The sequence below is a fragment of the Orcinus orca genome, chromosome 5 (assembly GCF_937001465.1).
Source record: "Orcinus orca chromosome 5, mOrcOrc1.1, whole genome shotgun sequence".
Classification (NCBI taxonomy): domain Eukaryota; kingdom Metazoa; phylum Chordata; class Mammalia; order Artiodactyla; family Delphinidae; genus Orcinus; species Orcinus orca.
In genome coordinates, this window is record NC_064563.1 from 71,458,760 (window position 1) to 71,480,145 (window position 21,386).

General features: G+C 39.5%; 1 protein-coding gene across 2 annotated transcripts in view; it reads right to left on the bottom strand.

Annotated features, from left to right (window-relative positions):
• The window catches only part of P3H2 (prolyl 3-hydroxylase 2), a 168,785-nt gene that overhangs the window by 15,245 nt on the left and 132,154 nt on the right, over nt 1-21,386 (bottom strand). For both annotated transcript variants that reach the window (XM_033403246.2, XM_004278491.3), the window contains exons 7-14: nt 16,452-16,492; nt 14,368-14,462; nt 7,889-8,016; nt 7,234-7,329; nt 6,551-6,701; nt 5,340-5,457; nt 4,307-4,382; nt 74-214 (exon numbers count right to left, since the gene is read on the bottom strand). In XM_033403246.2, the coding sequence (XP_033259137.1) occupies nt 74-214; nt 4,307-4,382; nt 5,340-5,457; nt 6,551-6,701; nt 7,234-7,329; nt 7,889-8,016; nt 14,368-14,462; nt 16,452-16,492 (846 nt within the window). The remainder of the gene's footprint in view (nt 1-73; nt 215-4,306; nt 4,383-5,339; nt 5,458-6,550; nt 6,702-7,233; nt 7,330-7,888; nt 8,017-14,367; nt 14,463-16,451; nt 16,493-21,386) is intronic.

Consider the following 21,386-nt stretch of genomic DNA (forward strand, 5'->3'; position numbering starts at 1 on the left):
TTTCCGATAAATCAGTTCATGAAGCAGGTCTATAGGATGTCTCAGTGGCTTTCTGGGTGGGTCAGAAACTCACCAATTCTCTGTAGAGTGGGTCCAAGGTAAACCACAGAGCCACAGCACACCTCTGGCCCTTGGTGACTGCCTTCACCCCATGCGGGTTCTCTCCTCCAGATGAGAAGCTGATCATACGCCCACACTTTGGTTTTATAGAGGCCTGAGAAAGAGAGTGAAAGTTTGACTCTCAATTCCTATACTGTTACCATTTCTACAATCCCCCTTCTCTATCCTTCTAATGGAATCCTGGGGTTGAAAGTTGCTTCAATTTCCTCGTCTGTAAAACAAAGATAAGGTCAAAACAATACCTAATTCAGAAAATAAAGTTATCAGGTAAAACGGTTGGCACAGTCCATGGCAAATGGCAATTGCTCAATACATGCTATGTTGGTGGCTGGTAAACTCCATGAAGGCAAAGGCTCTCTCTTTTAATTCACGTCTCTAATTTTAGCACTAGCACAACATCTGGCCTAAGCAGATGTACATTTAATATTTGTGGAATGACAAAAACAAATCAAGGGGACATGTAGAGTGCTGGTAAATTCTTATAATTGACCTAGATAGTGGTTCCACGGATGCATCGTTTCTAATTCCTTATTGTGCATTTATGGTTTGTGAACTTCTCATAATACAAAATTTTTTAAAAGTCAAGTCTAATCCCATGTGATACTTTAATTCCTGTTACAATATTCCTGCCCAGTAGTCCTTAGCCAATGTTTTCATACCTCCAGGGATCAGAACACACCACCCCTTCAGGTGACCAATTCCATGGCCTCCAGGGCTCTGGAATGATGGGCACAGTCCTTCCAAGCCTGGCTCAGATGGAGCTGTCCACTAATGATTAGGTAGGACAGGGTAGAAGGGAAAGAGGCACTGCTGGGGGCCCTGAGCCAGAGCATTAGATCAAACAAGCAGGCTCTCCAAACTGAGTAAGCTGAAGCAATGGAATATTCGGGGTCTTGCTTCCGTGAATAAAGTGTCTGCTCTAAGCAGAGTTCATTTTTCTTTCTTGGGAAACACAGAAACCTGCCTTACTCCATAGTACAGCTTAGAAATAAAAGCAAGAAAGTGGCACCAATCGTTGTACTATTTGATAAGATGGACCAGTTCTAACTAGCTATTTTCTGAATTGACTTGAGTTGATACATGACCATTAGAAGAACCTTTGGTCCCCTTCACCATAAAACGGGATCGGCTAAGTTTTTCCACTGCCAGCTTCAGGAGGAATATTTGGAAGGTTTCCTGAAGTCCTTGGACGCTACTTAACGTAGGTACTCCCAGACTGTGTGACGAACTTGTGGAAGGTCAAAGGTAAGCGGAGTAGTCAAAGATCCTGAGGGGTGTGTGTGTGTGTGTGTGTGTGTGTGTGTGTGCGGTGTGTGTGTGTATGTTAAAAGGAAGAGCAGAGAAAAGCAGTCACTTTCTGTGTTACTCTTCTGTTCACGATAACTGAGGAGAGAGTTGCTAGAGAGAGTTGCTTTTCTCAAGCAGCTTCATCAAAGTGACTTTCTGATGTGAATCTAGGTTCCTAGTTACTGGTGCCTCCAGCATCAATCCGATTTTGTGTTTCTGGAGCAGGAATTTGTTGTGCATTTTCACACAGAAACAGCAAGTTAACTAATACTAGAAGACATAGGAAGCAGGACAGGAAAGCCTTCCTATACGCATGGCTTTAGGATCTAATTTCAAATTTTCTGAGCTGCTCATTCCCTGGTGCTGGTCAAGGGCTTACTTATCCACACGTGCTTGCCATTGCTTCTATGTGATTAGAGTCTTGGCATCAACATCTTACAATACTAAAGAGAGGCTGTGGGAACAATTTAATGCTTTGTCTCTGATGGAAGAATTGAAAATATGTTTACACATGAAGAACTTTGGGAAAAGAAGCTATCCATTGCCTGAAGTAGTTGGGATTGGTTGCAGGTACGTGGAGTCACAAAGGACTAATCTTATCAAATGGAGAGCATCACCTCTCACAGATCAGGTATGCGGAGGAATAAACAAGCTCCACTAATGACATTGCTTCTAAGGGAAAATGTATTCTGAAGTTTAAATGATTGTAAACATACGTTTGGAACACAGCCCCACTGAGTTTAGTTTTTCATGAAGCAAATGGAACTCATTGGATTTTATCTTTTTCAAACTTGCACAGAGAAACCAAAATAACGAAATATCCAAGTTTCACAAATATGCTGCTGTCGAAAATAATCCATGGCTCTTCCAAGTATGATGAAAGAAAATTCCTTTTGATTTGCATCTAACTGATGATTAAAGTCAGAGAAGGCTTTGTGCTGTACTTGCCTTGAATAAATGTAAATCTTCAGCCACCATTCAGTAATTATACAATTTCCAGATTTTTCCAAAGTAAAGAACTTAGGAGACTATTCTTCCTCGCATAGCACAAAGCTGGGGCATTTCCCTGCTCCAATTTTCCCTCCAGAATCAAGGGAGGGAAAACTGAAAAGGAAAACTGTCCATTTCTCTTTGTTATTGGCACTGGTTAACTAAGAATTTTAATTATCTACAAAATGCTCCCAAAACGCTACCATATGCATTAATCTGAAGTAGAACTAATTTTTGAAAATAGATCTCTCAACTTGGAGCTTTTTCATTAAAACATTGTTTAAATTAGTTTTACTTTTTTAGGGGATGGTGGTGGTTAGATTCAGTACTTTTAAAAATAGCTGCATCTTTATCTTAAAAGTATAAATCTTTTAAAGAGGAGTAGTATCTGCTTTCACATCTTTAAAAAGCAGAATTACAGTTAATTTTAATTCAAAAATTGGTGAATTCACACATATTTAATGGTTCATTTATGATTCATACATATCAATAATATTCCCGCCTTACTTATTTTCAAACATTGAACATTTCCAAATATGGCCACTAGATGGCGCAGAAGCAAAGAAATCTTTTCAACCACCTGCCTGATTTTCTTTCCAATTGTGTGAGATTCAAGCAGTTTTGAACCTGTTAGCAGAGCTCAGAAATCAAATGCTTTCTGCACAGAGGCTTTTCAAAAGTTGGTATTTTTGTATTGGCATTTAAACTGAGCCTGGATCATCAGTCTTGATTTAATTTCCCAAATCATGAAGCATCAAAATACTCCCATGATAATATTTAAGCTTTTTACAAAAAAGAGTGTGAGGCATCATGACCTTTTAAATATACAGTACATTAAAGTGTATGAAATATTGTTCTTAATTATATCAATGTTTCTGGACAATTTTAACCAGAATTCCCATAGGTTTTCCCTTTAAATCCAGTAATACATCGTTTTTATATCATTTGCTTACACCCTGGTAGTACGCCATGAATGAGACCAAGAAAAGGGTACAAAATAAGAGGGGAAAGAAATAAAACGCAGAAAAAAGTTGTGGAAATAGCTTACATAATGCAAAATCCTTGAAATCTATCACATACATGTCTCAACTATTTTGATTTTGTATAGAGGAAAGAGATATCTCATAATCTACTTATAATTCAATTATCTCCTCAATCAGAAAACCTCTTTTTTCTACCATGGCATATGCTGTTCGGCTTAAAAACCAAAGATTCTGGCTATACAGTTTATATGTGTTCAGTAGGCTGGTTGTCCAAAGGCATTAGTTTGCTTAGGAAGATGGTGGTTGAGTTTAACTTTTGATTTTTGATCTACGAAGGTGTGTTTAGAATCTCATCCAAAGTATGAATATATAACACATGTGTGTCTGTGTGAATGTGCATATATCAATTTTCAAGTATAGGTTTACTTACCATCAGAATTTTATATATATATATATATGTATATATATGTATACATATATATATACACACGCATATCATAATTTGGATAATGAGGGGTATGGAAGCCAATGCTCACCTAACATACAGAGCACCAGGGTACCTGAAAGCCATTCTGTAGAGTCATTTGACTTGTCATAGTCGTGGGTGATTTAAGAATAGGTGTTTTTAGGTTCCCATCAGATTACTTGGCAAAGAATCAGAAGACCTAGGTTCTAATTCTAAGTCTAACACAAACTAACTATATGATCCTTAATATATATTCTTTAAATTACCCATCTGTAAAAAGGAAAAGAAGATTTTTATTGATGATTCCATTTCTAACATTTTATAATGTATACATTTACTGGATCTCTCTCCACCTCATGAATTCTCAAGCTCAGAAATATTTGAAATCCAGCAGTCTTTGGAAAATGGCAAAATTGAGACTAAAAATGCTAGATAAATTTGCAAGAATAGGCTTGCTTACGGTCACGGTTTTGGCATCCATCTCAGTGAATATGAATTCGCCTCCTTCAAAGTCATCATTCATATATAGGAGAGCACTGTAAGAAGAAAGGGAAGCAATTTGTACTCTTATATGACTACACAACATCACCGCAGAATACTGCAGACTGGGCATGAACTGACCAGCCTGATTAGTAAGTTTCCTCTGAACTAAACATTAAAATGATTGACCCTCCTAACCTTCAAGAGTAAGATCAGATGTAGGGTCATAACCCTGAAGTATTTATTTATTCCACTCAGGTTAAAGTTTTAATTATATGTCAAACTTCATCTATCATTTCACCTCCTCCAAATAAAATCTAGCTAGGTTTAATCTAGCCCTTTGATCTCGCCCACAGAATCTAAAACTCTGTTCTTTCCTTTTATACTAGTAACTCAAAAGGATGTATTTTTTCCGTAAGTAGCTGGAGAGATCTAAGGGGTGTACCCAAGTCTTGCAGATAGGGGGCGCTCAATAAACATGTTTGTATAGAGCACAGTGTAGTAATAATTAACACGTTATATACATGATGACTACAACTGACTCTTTACACAGTAAAATATCATTCAATAAGACAAAACTTTTTTGTCCTGAGTTTTCAGTTTCTTACTTACAAAATGCAGACATAGATAAATGATGTGTTGTGATCCCTTATGCCTGCTGAGATGCACACCCTGTGTTCTCAGACTGAGATATTAATACATATACCACAAGGAATATGTTTAAATAAAAGCCAAGTGAGAAAAAAAAACCATAAACTTTACTTTTTATATTAAAACAAAATGGGCATTCTGTGGAATAAGATGCAACAAATCATGCAGGGATTTTTAAGATAAAAATATGATATGCTGAAATCACTTCTCAGTTGTGGCAGCCGCTTCAGAAGATTATTTGAGCATTTCTGCTTCATTGAGATGAACGTGATGACAAGCAAAACAGATCAGCTTTCTAGTTTCCATGGGGTTTTGATAACTGTTGGGCAAAAGCTTGGTTCTGAATCAGATGCTGGCGGTACCTGTAGTCCCGGAATGTGTAAGCAGGAGGCTCCTTCCAGCATTCATTGGCCTCTGGATCCAACAGGCAGTTGTCAGCATGGATGGGATGACTCAGGTCATTTCTTCTATCCTGTTGACCTGCCAGAAAAGGGAAGAGGGAAGCATGAGAAATTGAATGCCGTAACCTCCAAGAGCAAAGCTGGCAATCTGTCTTCTCCTGTGGCTGGTGCCCCTTGCAAATTTGAGGATCAGAACTCAGAGCAGGCTAAAGAACGCTGGGCAAGCACCGTGAAGAGACTCTGGTCCTGCTTCGATATGAACTTGATGTAAAAAACTGTAGGCAAGTCACACCTGTCTCTTCAGCTATAAAAGTTCTCCGATATAAATATACATGCAGAAATTCCATGCATTTCATGGGCTGTACTTTGTGTGGGGCAGTCAAAGGATGAGGATAAAATGTAAACGTCAAAAAGAAAAGATTTGGGCTTCCCTGGTGGTGCAGTGGTTGAGAGTCCACCTGCCGATGCAGGGGACGCGGGTTCGTGCCCCGGTCCGGGAAGATCCCACATGCCGCGGAGCGGCTGGGCCCGTGACCCACGGCCGCTGGGCCTGCGCGTCCGGAGCCTGTGCTCCGCAACGGGGGAGGCCAAGGCAGTGAGAGGCCCGCGTACCGCAAAAAAAAAAAAGAAAAGAAAAGAAAAGATTTGATGCCGCTGAAGGTTCACAAGTGGAAAAGTCTACTTCTGTGACATTCTCTCCCCACCCCCTCCTCAGGAGGGTATAGAAGAGAAGATGTAGAGACAAAAATAGTGACGCCAGGGAGTGAGGAGGTCTCTGCCTTTTGAAAACATTTCTTTCAACAATCCTTTCTATCTTCTATGCTTCCCCTCAATGCTGGTGGGCATAATGGTGACTGTAATTTCCAGGTTCTTGAACCCTGAAAAGTGAAACCTAGAGCAGAAAGGTATTCTTCTGTGTGATTGTAGCAAGCAGAAGAAATGGATTTGAAAGGGAAAATAGGCAGCGTGATGGTCTTCTAATGCTGTAGGGAACCAGCAAAGTAGAAAAAGAGGGAAGGGAAAAATCAGAGTGAGTAAGCTTCTTTTGTTTTAGAAATGTAGAACTCTTCTGAACCGTTAGTCTGACATGTTCATAGAGCTTTGTTCTGCATTGTTTTCTTTCTCATTTCACTGTGGGTAAAAGGGAACATGTTCAGATTCTGGAATCTCACCAGACAGGGCTGTGCGGCAGACCATGTGTGTATAGGAAAAATACAGGGTTGAGTTCAGCATGAAATAGGATTCGACAATCTTTCGAGCCTTCTCGCTGATGTCATAAAACAGACGGGCACTCTTCAGGGAGACTCGGCCTTCATAACCAAACTGAAGAAAAAGAAGAATATTAGAAACCACTGGGTTGATTGGAAGGCTGGAGGAAAAGAGATGCTAGGTTTTATTAAGCCAATATAGGATGCTCATCTCTCTGTTGGCTCGTGGGAATACTACTACAGACTTGCGGATTTGGTTTAGGAAAATGAGGGAAAGTTGAGAGCTAATTATCCCTCTCCTCTCCTCTCAGAACACTTTCCTCACTCTTATACAAAAAAACCTCTCGCAGTACAGACTGATAACTTTTTTGAGAACGTTTTCACCATTGGACCTTGAGCTACTTGAGGACAAGGGGGTTGTGTATTATTTGTCAGATGCCAATCTAGGAAATAGAGTTTGATCAATTGATAACCGAATGGAGGAATGAAGGAGTGATTAAAAACAATGAAGGTGCCAGTTCATACTTGCTCCCTTCAATGAGCTGATAGGTCTATATCTTAAACCCTTCTCTTCCCTGTATCTGCCATTCCCAGAAGATCCTGGGTTGACCCTTAGGAATTCAAATCCAAAAGAAGTTAAGTTTTACTTTGAGTGCTCTCAGGACGGTTGCACCTTCAAACTTTTCATTGGGTGTATGGGGTGAAGTTTTTCCTCTGTATCCATCACCAACAAGCATGATTCCCTAGAAGCAAAATACAAGGTGCTTTATTAATGAGGATAACGAATTCATCCCATCTCCCTTTCTGCCTTGACCGCCAGAAAGCTGAGAACAAAAGTCAATACTCAGAACCGTCTCCATTTTATTCTAGGATTCCGGTATCATTAATTCTTCCAACCAAAAGAGGCATCTTTATTTAACTTTCACCCCGCATTTTCATTATAAAGTGGTGCCACTGCTTTCTGTAGAAACAGGTAGAACATAAATAATTAATATATTGATTAATTATTGATAAAAATAAAGAGACTTTTCCTAGCGACTTTATATGATAGGCAGGGCACATGCTGGATACAGTTGTCCTAGGAATGAAGCCTCTAGCTCTTCCAGACCCAAGAGCTATGTCCAGAGCTGGACAAAACTACAATCACCCCAAACCAAAGGCTATGAAAGTGCTTCCACAATCAATGTCCTTCTCCTAAAGAAAGTAACGTTTCAGGCCTGGTTTCCTGGCTCCAAGTAAGTCCAGGACCAAAGCTCTTTCATGCTCAGGCCAGATCAGCACAGCAGGGCTGCCGGTCCTCACACTAGCCACGCTGTGCAGCTCCTGGCACTGTTCTTCTGACAGGACGTTATCCAGGAGGACGCGCTGAGTCCCGTTCAGCTGCTCGGAGTTGTAGACGAACGTGATGTTCTCATAGAGCAGAGGTCCACCTGCAGGGACAAAACACATGGTTGTCCTTGTTACCTCTGTCCCCAAGGCGGGAAGCACAGAACACCCAACAGCTTTCAATGTGCAGTTCAGGAGTCAGTTTCCTCACGAATATTTAGGAACGCAAAGACAAATTACAAATCTGGAAGCCTGAGAAATGCAATATGGATTCAAGAAAAAAGCAGATGTCTGGCTACCAGTTTTCCCCATGATGTCGTAATTAATATATTACATTTGTATAGGATTTGGGGATTGATAAGCTATTTTTTTTTCCACTTGATTCCAGGGATGATCCTGCAAAACAGACTGGGCATCTCATAGGATTCTTCTCGCTGAAGACTTTCCAGAATTTTCTCAGCAGTGGGCCCCTCCCTTCTCCACAGCCCTGGGTTCCTACCTCTGCCACAACATCTCATGCAATTACTGGATGACATGACCTCAGGGTAGGTAAAGACTTTTTAAAGAGATAGCAGGACAACCAAACAATTGAAAAAAAAGAAAGAAACAAAGAGAGAAATAAATTATTTGATGACATGTTTGTGTCCTCAGTTCCACCGGTATCTAGAGCAAAACCTTCACCAAGTAACTCGGAATAAATGCCCATCAGGACAGTCATAACCAAGTCACCTGACTCCTTTCCAGTCTTCTTTCCACCACCTACTGACTCTGGATGGTCTGCCTTTTGGAATATCTCTTTTTCTCTGCTCTCTCCCCCACAGGAGAGTTTCCTGTAGGCACCTTCTCCCTCACTGGACAGAGCTTACAACTTTCTAAAATTAGCTCCATATTGGCTCTTCAAAGCATGATGCTTTGGGGCTATGTTTTGGTGGCGAAATTACAAAATCTAGACCTGACATGGTTCTTTCCTCATAGAGAATAGGACTGAAGGACAAAGCCTCTGATGGTGAGGAAATCTTCCAATGTAGCAAAGTACAAACACCTTGAAGCAGAAAACTGAATAGAAAAGTAAAACTTGTTTTTCTCCTCTTTATAATATTCCTCCTAAGGGACCTGATGCCTGTCAACAAGGGCAGCTCACCATGGAGGGCACGGGGGTGAGGAGGGCTCCTCCCATCCCCCCCCCCAGTTGGGCAATGGTCACCAGCACACTGGTCTAAAACACATCATTGAAGGAGAAGGAGACAACTGAAATTGATGTCTACTCTTTGGCTTTAAAACAGGTTAGTCAAACTAGGGAATGGCACTGAATGTTCTTAGTCCGGTTGGGATAAAAGAGTTAGTACAGCCCATGATTAATGGAATATTAAAATAATGGGACAGTGTTTCTCAATCTTGAGTAATGTATGGTTATCTGTTAAAGCAAAAGTTCCCTAAGAAGCTTCAGTGAATTATTTGTACTGCAGTTTTACTTCCATGTTTGCAATCATAAAACTGTAGGTACAGTATTTATTTTTATAGCTTCATACAACTATCATACCCAAACCAATTTACAAGATTAAATAAAAGCAAGACCATAAAACCAGCTAAATTCAAATTAACAATATTAATAAAATGGTTAATGTTATTTTGTGGAAACTAAAAAGCAATGTTCCACATGAATATTCTAATGAGTGATCTGGCCCTGGTTCTTCTGAGCCAGCATTCCTCAGAGTGCTTTTGGTGTGTGATGACTCATTCTACTACAAGTTTTCTCTGTTGAAACTACTGTGGAATCTTAGTGGACCATAATGAATTTTAGCCTTCATCTGGTCTTAATACATTATTCATAAGTTTGTCCTACTTCAATTCTTATTAGTCTTTGATCATTGAAGTGTTATTAACCGATGCCAATGTGATGGTAACTGCATCCATACCCACTGAGGTATGAAATCTCATGGCAGTCTTTGGCTAGAAGGGGTTATTCAGATGACCCACTAGTTGCCCCTCTTATTATTTTTTTTTTCCTCTTAATTTTTTAAATGGCCATCAAGATTTATAAATACAGAATTTCTTGGATTCCAGGAATATATCCACAAGCTCCCAGTTTTAGTATCGATCTTTTGGATGAACAGAAAATACATACATAAATATCTATATCTATCTATATCTATATATCTCCTATAATTCAATGTTTTTCAAACTGTGTTCTACAGAAAAGTTTTTAATGAAAAAAGAGTTTATAGATCAAATATGTTTGGGAAGTACTGGAGTAAACAAAATTTAAGAGGACTTCTTGGAACTTTTAATATGTGAACAGGCATTATGAATCTCCTAAATATCAATATAATATGCAGCCGTTCTCACCCTAAATTAACACAATACCCACCCTTTCTTCCTTCCCTCTTTCCTCCCTCCCTTCCTCCCTCCCTGTTTCCTCCCTCCTTCCCTCATTCCTTCCTTCCCCTCTTCCCCTTCTTTCCTCCTTCCCTCCCTCCCTCCCTCCCTCCCTCCCACCCTCCCATCCTCCCTCCCTTCCTCCCTCCCTGTTTCCTCCCTCCTTCCCTCATTCCTTCCTTCCCCTCTTCCCCTTCTTTCCTCCTTCCCTCCCTCCCTCCCTCCCTCCCACCCTCCCATCCTCCCTCCTTCCTCCCTCCTTCCTTCCTATGGCAGAGAGACTCTAGGTTGGCCCCTAATGGTCACAGCCTCCTGGTACTCATAGGTTTGTGTACTTTGCTTCCCTCAAGTGTGGGTGGGGCCCGCAGCTTGCCTCTAACTAATAGAATATGGCAAAGGTGATGGGATATCACGTCTTTGATTGGTTACATAACATTGCAACTTCTATGTTGCTGGTTGACTCAGTCTGTTGCTTTCTCAGCTTATAGTCTGATGAAACAAGTGGCTGTATTGGACGGGCTCACACGGCAAGGAATTGAGGGCATCCTCCAGCCAACAGTCAACAAGAAACGGAGAACAGCTTTCAGGAATCGAATTCTGTCATCTGAGCTTGGAAGAAGATAGCTTCCCAGCTTTAGAAGAGACGTCAGCCCTGATCATCACCTGATGGAGCCTTGTGACAGACCCTGAAGCAACGGACCCAGCTAAGCTACCCCCATAGTCCTGACCCACAGAAACTGTGAGATAGTAAGTGTATGTTACTGTAAGCTGCTACCTTTGTGCTAAATTTTTTCACAGCGTGGAATGGACCTCTTAACAAAAAACAGTTTGTCTGGGAAAGGTTGCTCTAATCTATATAGTTTACATTGAGACCGTCCCTCAAATATTCCAAAGTGAATGGCATATTCCATTTCCATTCAGAAACAGAGAGAGAGACGTTCCTTCAACAAGAAAGACAAGATACTTGCACGTTCACTGGAAAGAATTTTCTAGTATAAAATTCGAATAGAAATGGAAGACAGATCAAGGGTTTAGTGGACTAGGTTGGTTTGTACTTTGCCATGTTTTTCTCATTTTCTATATTGAGAGTGTATCACTTTAAATATATTCATTTATTTTCAAAACATGACTTCAAAAGTTATTTTAGAACATTCAGAAAAATGCCTACCATGCTTAAGCTCTGTATAAGTATTTTCCATTATTATGATGATCATTTTTGAATTGTTAAAATGTGCCTGGTATATTGTGTTAAGTTCGAATGAGACATCTTAATAAGCATATGGCGTAATGGATTATATTTAAAAGAGAGCTACTGGGATATTGACAATTTCCCCAACCATGGCATAAGCAATATACAAAGATCAGGTGAAGGGACAGAGCTCAACACAGAGTCTAAAATACCTAAATTCTAACAGGTTTGGGCAGAATCTGTATAGACATCTGCCTTTCATGCAGCTCGCACAACCACCACTAAGCACAGAGTTTCATACAGAGGTTTCCCACACATCCATTTAACAAAAAACAGGCAACTACCTACCCACTAACCAAAAGGAAAACAAAAATGTAGAAGGAAAAATAAATCCTGCCATTCAAAAATGCAAGTCTACCAGCCTATAAATGACTAGTAGCACAACAGACAGAGAAAAACATTAAAATAAAAATAAAAATGTAGTCCAATAAGTTGTGGTTCCTGGGATCTGATTTGACAGCTTCAGCCAACTCTTAACCACAGCCTAAGGAGATTTAGTTAAACAACTTAATTCTTCTCTCATTCATAAAGTATGTGCCTGGCTCTGACTCTCCATTTGCAATAAAGAGGAATCTTACAGGAAAATGCTCTTTTGTGTTCACTGCCTATGGCTCATGGCAAGAAGATATATTTTACCATAAATACGACAAGGTCATATAAGTTACGACGGGAGTGTGCTAACAAGCCCTTATATGAGCACCGCCCTTTACAGTTTACAAAAGACTTTCATATTCGTCCTCTCCAAAGAGTTGCTATCCTTCTGTTACAGGTAAAGGACCATAAGGGTCAGAGAGAGTGAGTCTCTAGTTACCCATCACTCTGGAGAACATCAGACTAAGATAGGCTTCCTGACTCCAAGTTCAAAGTTATTTCTACTCTACCCCCGCTGACTCTGGGATTATTCTCGAGCAGGGCTTTTGGAAAACTGGTGGTTGAAAGAAGAATGGATAAGTGACAGATGTTTTTAATAAGATGACATGCATATTCCAAGGGCTGGAGTCGCTCTGGGGTGCAGTAGCCCTGAGTCACTCCCATCTTAATGCTCGGGAGACATCCAGTATGAATACTACTAAATACTGTCAGGTAACCAGAGTAGATGACAATCTCTTTGTGGAAAATGAGAAAAGCTGAAATATATTCTATCTGGAAGCACGCATCCTTTCTTGCCTCCCTGACATCTGCTTTCAGTCAAACTAAGATGTTGAAAGTGTTTTCTCATTGGGAACTTTGCCTCTTGTCTACCACTGTTCTTTATTTAGACCATATTTTGATCTCTAGTGACTGCACAGAAGGCTTTCCAGTAGGTTCCCAGGGAACATCCTATGATTCATTAGCGCATTCAATGGCAGAAATGATAGAGTTTGGCCACCCAGTCAATCATGACCTTTCTCCATCTTGTGTAGTTTTCTGTTCTACTCTTCCCATTAGCCTTCTTAGTCAATTGCTGGACATCAGATCCCCTGGTAGCCAGGAAAAAAATGCTTTGAAATTTGGCAACTGTCCTGGAGCTTCCCAAACGTTTACAGCAAAGTGCAGCTTACTGGCATGTACTTCCTGGGTGATTTCTCAGCTTAAAAAGCAACGTGAACTCTGGCTGACCATGAAGCTCTCTGGCACTCGTAAAATAGCTTGGGCTTGGTGACTACAAACTGAGGTCCAGGTCAGATTAGATGAGCATATTATCCTGTTTACTGCCTCAAACTGACTTGGAAGCTGAGGAAGGAAAGGGCTGGGAAATGTGAGAGCTGCAGACAGCCAGAAGTTTTCAAATCAACTAGAGGAATGTGCTGACATCTCTCCTGTTGGGGAAAGGGGGACTGTACTTATTCTCAATGCAGGTTTTTGAAAAACGTCTTCTTATCTTGCAATTATTTAATCAATAGGGGATACATTTCAGATATCTAGACACTTCTATGTTCCATCATCAGGTGAAGAACAGAAAATGGGATTTGGATTCAAAAGCCTGCTTAACCTATTACAAGCTCTGAGGCTTTGGGTAGGTCACTACATCTCTGTGAGCCTCAGTTTTCTTACCTGTGAAGTGGGGGACACTTGTCTCACAGGAGATGCTGCCAGTATTAAAATGAACTGTGTATAAATATGCTGGGAAAATTGTAAAACATATAGAAGTAATAATAATTGTTAAGGATTACTACTGTTGTTAGTACTACACTTGCTAATAAGTTATGATTACAACAATGTTTGGCTCTATTTAAAACCTACGTTTGGCAACACTCTACCTGTGGCTCCAGTCATTCTGAGGTTATGTAAACAGGCATCTAATATCCTGCTGTCTCCATCTCTGAGCCTTTTGTGTCCTTTGTTTCATCCACTTGAATGGCTCCCTCCACACTTCTGTCAATCTTATCTAAATTCTACTGATTTCTCAAAGCCTTGATCAGATATGTGCCTCAAGGATCTTAAGTTAACTAATATCCCATGTGACCTGTCTCTTCAAGTTCCCCCGATACACAGTCTATTCCATGCTCTCTAGCACTCCCCTCCAATGTGAGAGAAGTAAGCCAGGTAACCTCTCCAAGCCTCAGGTACTCAGCTGAGGACAGCAATGATCATATAGTCCCTGCCTAGCTCATAGGACTCCTGTGAGTGAATTTGGTAGCGCTTTTGTTGAAAACCAAAAGTAGTGATATACACGACTGAGACATTCTTGTTTTTGAGACTTGCTTGCAGAATTTTATGAACTGGAGTAGTTTAGTCCTGTTCTTTATTTTTCAATGAAAATGGGTTCTGCCCTGATCCGGGTAAGAACTGGCCAAGTCCCAGCCTCCCCTTCCCCTCCTTCTAAGAGCGAAAGTGCAACAATACTTACCCTCTCTTAGGTCTCGGTCTATCTTGGGTGATGACTTTTTCTGCGCTGGTAATCCATGAACTTCTGCCCCCTCCGCATTCACTCCTGAAGGGACCCTGCCCATTCAAAAAAAAAAGTTGAAATAGCAATATCCCATCGAATAAAGATGTTCAAAGGCAAAGGATACCTTACTCAGGTAGTCTATGACTTCATATTGTATAGTTTTGTGGTTCACAAGTCCACATCTTTCAAGATCAAATTAGATGCCATTGCCTCCATGAAGCTCTTCTCTATTTTCCCACTGAGTGTGCTCTATTTCACTTCTCTAAATCTTCTTAGCAACCTTTATTACAGTTCATTGTATCCATAATGTAAACCCCTTGAGATTAGACTTTGAGTACCAACAGAGCATGAAACAATGGTCACATGCATGTTTACAATGCTCAGAGTGTTGTATTATATGTCTTGAATATAGAGCGCATCACTGAAAGATGGTTGAATTGAAATAAATCATGTCCGAGTGTAGTGGTGCTCGACTATTCCAAGATAGAAGACATGAGTTTGTGTCAAACCTTGTGAACACACACAATAGCATGATGCCCTTTCAATATATACAAATTGAGCAAATCCAAATATGCATATACATTCTTGGATCTCTTGCAATAATTTGAGGTCACCCAGGGGTTGAGCCCTTGAAGCTCAGTGAAAGACCACAAGATTTTGAATAAGAAGGTCTGGATCTGCCAGTCCTTCATGGTGAGACACTGAGTCCTTTGCCTTGTCAGGGCCTCAGTTTCTGATTTTGATAATAACTTGGACTTCAAGATCTTGTGGACTAAGAATGCCACCTGCCGTATCAGTAAATGAAGGATGTTGCGACCATCAAGCCATCAGCCACTACAGCCTCCCCTGATGGTGAGCACTGAAGGAACTGAGGATGGAAACAGGATACACACCATCAAGCAGTCAGGCACTGCAGCCTCCCCGCAACGGTGCACCCTGAGGGGACTCAGGATGGGAAAACACAGGACACTGGCCCCAGAGAGCTGAGGTGCATATCAAAGGAATGATTTCAATGAGCCCAGGCTCTTGAAATCTTCCCATACATAGAAAAGCGTAAACCCTAAATTAACTAGGGATGTCTTGTTTTCTTTAATTAACAGTAATCTTTTGCTATTCTGACTGTCCGCTTTTTGTTACAAAACTCATATACATCCTGGCTCCTCCCTGAACTCTTGGGAGCAGTCCCTCAGAGCCATCTGAGAGGCTGTCTCCCGGGCTTGAAGTCCTCAGAAAATCCACTGAATAAAGCATAACTCCTGGGCTTCCCTGGTGGCGCAGTGGTTGAGAGTCCGCCTGCCGATGCAGGGGACATGGGTTTGTGACCCGGTCCGGGAAGATCCCACATGCAGCGGAGCGGCTAAGCCCGTGAGCCATGGCCGCTGAGCCTGTGCGTCTGGAGCCTGTGCTCCGCAACGGTAGAGACCACAACAGTGAGAGGCCCGCGTACCACAAAAAAAAAAAAAACCGTAACTCTCAATTTTAGAGTGCATATTTTTTCAGTGGACAATCTCAAACGTGTGACTCCAAAATTCTATGACTCCTTGAAATGCTCAGAACATGTAAACTGACTTTTGACATCTATCATTTTAAAAATTGCGTTTTCTTCATTTCTGATTGAGTTCATGACACATAATATTTTAGCTTGCTGTAAAACTTTCCGAGCTTGATGCTTTCAAGTCAATGCAGTAAGAAAATTTAGCATGAAAAAGATAATTTAATTGTTTTTTTCCTATTAAAAAATCAAAAACAGCATCCAACTTTCTCTGATTTAGAGTCACAGAACATTTAGCCATTAGAGATCACCTGATTCAACCCCTTGATGTGAGGAAAAGCATGAGACCCAGAGAGGAAGATAAATTATTTAAGGAGCCTTGGAAATAAGAGGAAGAGCTGGGACCAGAATGCAGAACTCCTAATTCCCAGTTCAGAGCTCTTCTAATTATATCCCTTTGCCTATTTCATAGAGCCCAAGTTCTTTACAATAAATATGATTCTAAGTATTTCTTCTCATTACAAATAAACATTCTAAATGGAGAACTTACTGATTCTCATCCTGTCGTCCTCCATATTGAATCCAATAATTCTGTTTTAAATTAAAAAAAAAACAAAAACTCAGTAGTTTTGTCACTAAAATTCCATGTACAGAAGTAAGATAAAACACTCAAAAGACCTAAAATATTAGAAAACTTGCATATTATATAAATCTACAATATAGTATTTATTTTTAAATTTTAATAAAAAGGAAGGCTAAGGTTGGTGCAATTTGGGCTAAGACAAAATGGATTAAAAAAATAGCATGGAATTAGCCTGGGCATCCATCCTTTTGTCCAAGAAAGTGATTTAGAATTTGGTAGCAAGAAGACACTTAGAAGATAATTAAGTATGACTCCTTTCACTTTTATAAATAAAACAAATAAACAAAAAGTCCAGTCTGGTTAATCATCTGTATAGGATCATAAAGTAAGTGATTGTTTTTCCTAGGGTCATTTGGGATAACATAACTTTCAAAAATAGTAAGACCGGATATAAACATATTAGAAATGTTACACTAGAAACGTACATTAAAATTATCCTAATTTTAAAAATGTGTCAATAAAAACATAACTAAGAAAGAGATGAAAACTGTGTTACAAATAGGATATATTACAAACAGTGCTTTTTATATTAACTATTAACATGTACAGTATATAAAGAACTTATATAGCAATGAACAGATAAATGAATAAAATACATGTCCAGGTAAATCAAATGAGAGGACAAATACTTAATAATAATTTGTGAAAAGTTGATTTTTGCTGGTAATCAAAGGAATACAAATTAAAACACCATTTTGTACATAATATATTAGGCATATGAATGAGTTTAAGATGTTATTTCTCATTGCTGAGAAGTTCATGGTAAAACCATAAACTTTTATGAACTGTTAGGAATAATGAAGGACCAGAAAACTCTCCTAGAAAAAAAATTTCAAAAATTTTAAACCTTCTCGTATCTTTTGATGGCAGAGTTAACCCACTTCTGGAAATTTATCCTATGGATATAGTTCAGTAGAAAGAAAAATGCTTAATGCATTCATTAGGGCACAAAAAAACAAAAAATAAGTAAACAAATGTTCAACATCAGGAAGAGGATTAACTTATTTATTGCACATCAACTACAGATGTAGCTAAAAATAATTTTGAAAGCTGTAAAGATAAAGAAATTGCTTATGCTATCCCAAATAAAAATCAATAAATAAAAATAGAAATCTATATATATAGAGGTACTACTTCTACAAAAGGGATGTCTTCATATGAAGAATGTTTAAAAGACAACATGGGGGACTTCCCTGGTGACACAGTGGTTAAGAATCCACCTGCCAACTAAAGTCTGGTTCTTTGAGAAGATAAACAAAATTGATAAACCATTAGCCAGACTCATCAAGAAAAAAAGGGAGAAGACTCAAATCAACAGAATTAGAAATGAAAAAGGAGAAGTAACAACTGACACTGAACAAATACAAAGGATCATGAGAGATTACTACAAGTAACTATATACCAATAAAATGGACAACCTGGAAGAAATGTACATATTCTTAGAAAAGCACAATGTTCTGAGACTGAACCAGGAAGAAATAGAAAAGATAAACAGACCAATCACAAGCACTGAAATTGAAACTGTGATTAAAAATCTTCTAACAAACAAAACCCCAGGACCAGATGGCTTCAAAGGAAAATTCTATCAAACATTTAGAGAAGAGCTAACACCTATCCTCAAACTCTTCCAAAATACAGCAGAGGGAGGAACACTCCCAAACTCATTCTACGAGGCCACCATCACCCTGATACCAAAACCAGACAAAGATGTCACAAAAAAAGAAAAACTACAGGCCAATATCACTGATGAACATAGATGCAAAAATCCTCAACAAAATACTAGCAAACAGAATCCAACAGCACATTAAAAGGATCATACACCATGATCAAGTGGGGTTAATGACAGGAATGCAAGGATTCTTCAATATACATAAATCAATCAATGTGATACACCATATTAACAAATTGAAAGATAAAAACCGTATGATAATCACAATAGATGCAGAAAAAGTTTTTGACAAAATTCAACACCCATTTATGATAAAAACCCTCCAGAAAGTAGGCATAGTGGGAACTTACCTCAACATAATAAAGGTCATATATGACAAACTCACAGCCAACATTGCTCTCAATGATGAAAAATGAAACCATTTCCACTAAGATCAGGAACAAGAAAAGGTTGCCCACTCTCACCACTATTATTCAACATAGTTTTGGAAGTTTCAGCCACAGCAATCAGAGAAGAAAAAGAAATAAAAGGAATCCAAATAGGAAAAGCAGAAGTAAAACTGTGACTGTTTGCAGATGACATGATACTATACATAGAGAATCCTAAAGATGCTACCAGAAAACTACTAGAGCTAAACAATGAATTTGGTAAAGTAGCAGGATACAAAATTAATGCACAGAAATCTCTGGCATTCCTATACACTAAGGATGAAAAATCTGAAAGAGAAATTAAGGAAACACCCCGACTTACCATTGCAACAAAAAGAATAAAATACCTAGGAATAAACCTACCTTAGGAGATAAAAGACCTGTATGCAGAAAGCTACAAGACACTGATGAAAGAAATTAAAGATGATACAAACAGATGGAGAGATATACCATGTCCTTGGATTGGAAGAATCAACATTGTGAAAATGACTCTACTACCCAAAGCAATCTACAGATTCAGTGCAATCCCTATCAAACTACCACTGGCATTTTTCACAGAACTAGAACAAAAAATTTCACAATTTGTATGGAAACACAAAAGACCCCGAATAGCCAAAGCAAACTTGAGAAAGAAAAATGGAGCTGGAGGAATCAGGCTTCCTGACTTCAGACTATATATACTACAAAGCTACAGTAATCAAGACAGTATGGTACTGGCACAAAAACATATATAGATGAATGGAACAGGATAGAAAGCCCAGAGATAAACCCACACACATATGGTCACCTTATCTTTGATAAAGGAGGCAAGAATATACAATGGAAAAAGACAGCCTCTTCAATAAGTGGTGCTGGGAAAACTGGACAGCTACATGTAAAAGAATGAAATTAGAACACTCCCTAACACCATACATGATAATAAACTCAAAATGGATTAAAGACCTAAATGTAAGGCCAGACACTATCAAACTCTTAGAGGAAAACATAGGCAGAACACTCTATGATATCAATCACAGCAAGATCCTTTTTGACCCACCTCCTAGAGAAATGGAAATAAAAACAAAAATAAACAAATGGGACCTAATGAAACTTCAAAGCTTTTGCACAGCAAAGGAAACCATAAACAAGATGAAAACACAACCCTCAGAATGGGAGAAAATATTTGCAAATGAAGCAACTGACAAATGATTAATCTCCCAAATATACAAGCCGCTCAAGCAGCTCAATATCATAAAAACAAAGAACCCAATCCAAAAATGGGCAGAAGAACTAAATAGACATTTCTCCAAAGAAGATATAGATTGCCAACAAACACATGAAAGGGTGCTAAACATCTCTAATCATTAGAGAAATGCAAATCAAAACTCCAATGAGGTATCACCTCACACCAGTCAGAATGGCCATCATCAAAAGTCTACAAGCAATAAATGCTGGACAGAGTGTGGAGAAAAGGGAACCCTCTTGCACTGTTGGTTTGAATTAAATTGATAGAGCCACTATGGGGAACAGTATGGAGGTTCCTTAAAAAACTAAAAATAGTACTACCATATGACCCAGCAATCTCATTACTGGGCATATACCCTGAGAAAACCATAATTCAAAAAGAGACATGTACCACAATGTTCATTGCAGCACTATTTACAATAGCCAGGACATGGAAGCAACCTAAGTGTCCATTGACAGGTGAATGGATAAAGAAGATGTGGCGCAAATATACAGTGGAATATTACTCAACCATAAAAAGAAACAAAACTGAGTTATTTGTAGTGAGGTGGATGGACTTAGAGTCTGTGTGTCCTACAGAGTGAAGTAAGTCAGAAAGAGAAAAACAAATACCATATGCTAACACATATATATGGAATCTAAAAAAAAAAAAAAAATTGGTTCTGAAGAACCTAGGGGCAGGAGAGGAATAAAGACACAGATGTAGAGAGTGGACTTGAGGATATGAGGAGGGGGAAGGGTAAGCTGGGACGAAGTGAGAGAGTGGCATGGACATATATACATACACAAATGTAAAATGGATAGCTTGTGGGAAGCAGCCACATAGAACAGGGAGATCAGTTCGGTGCTTTGTGTCCACCTAGAGGGGTGGGATAGGGAGGGTAGGAGGGAGACACAAGAGGGAGGAGATATGGGGATATATGTATATGTATAGCTGATTCACTTTGTTATAGAGCAGAAACTAACACACCATTGTAAAGCAATTATACTCCAATAAAGATGTTAAAAAAAAAAAAAAAAGAATCCACCTGCCAGTGCAGGGGACATGGGTTCGATCCTTGGGCCAGGAAGATCCCACATGCTGCAGAGCACCTAAGCCCATGTGCCACAACTACTGAGACTGCACTCTAGAGCCCATGAGTCACAACTACTGAGCCCACATGCCACAACTACTGAGCTCACGCTCTGCAGTTACTGAAACCCACATGCTCTAGGGCTCGTGTGTCGCAACAACTGAGCCTGTGTGCTGTAACTACTGAAGCCTGCGTGCCTAGAGCCCATGTTCCACAACAAGAGAAGCCACCTCAATGAGAAGCACATGCACCGCAATGAAGAATAGCCCCCGCTCGCCACAACTAGAGAAAGCCAGAAAGCCTGTGCAGAGCAAGATCCAACGCAGCCCCCCAAAATAAGAAAAAACAAGACAACATGGACACGTGGAAAAAAGTAGTCAGCATGATAGGTAGTACGATTGTGACTGATTCTGTTCTTTTGAAGTCTTTTTATTGTTTAAAATGTTTA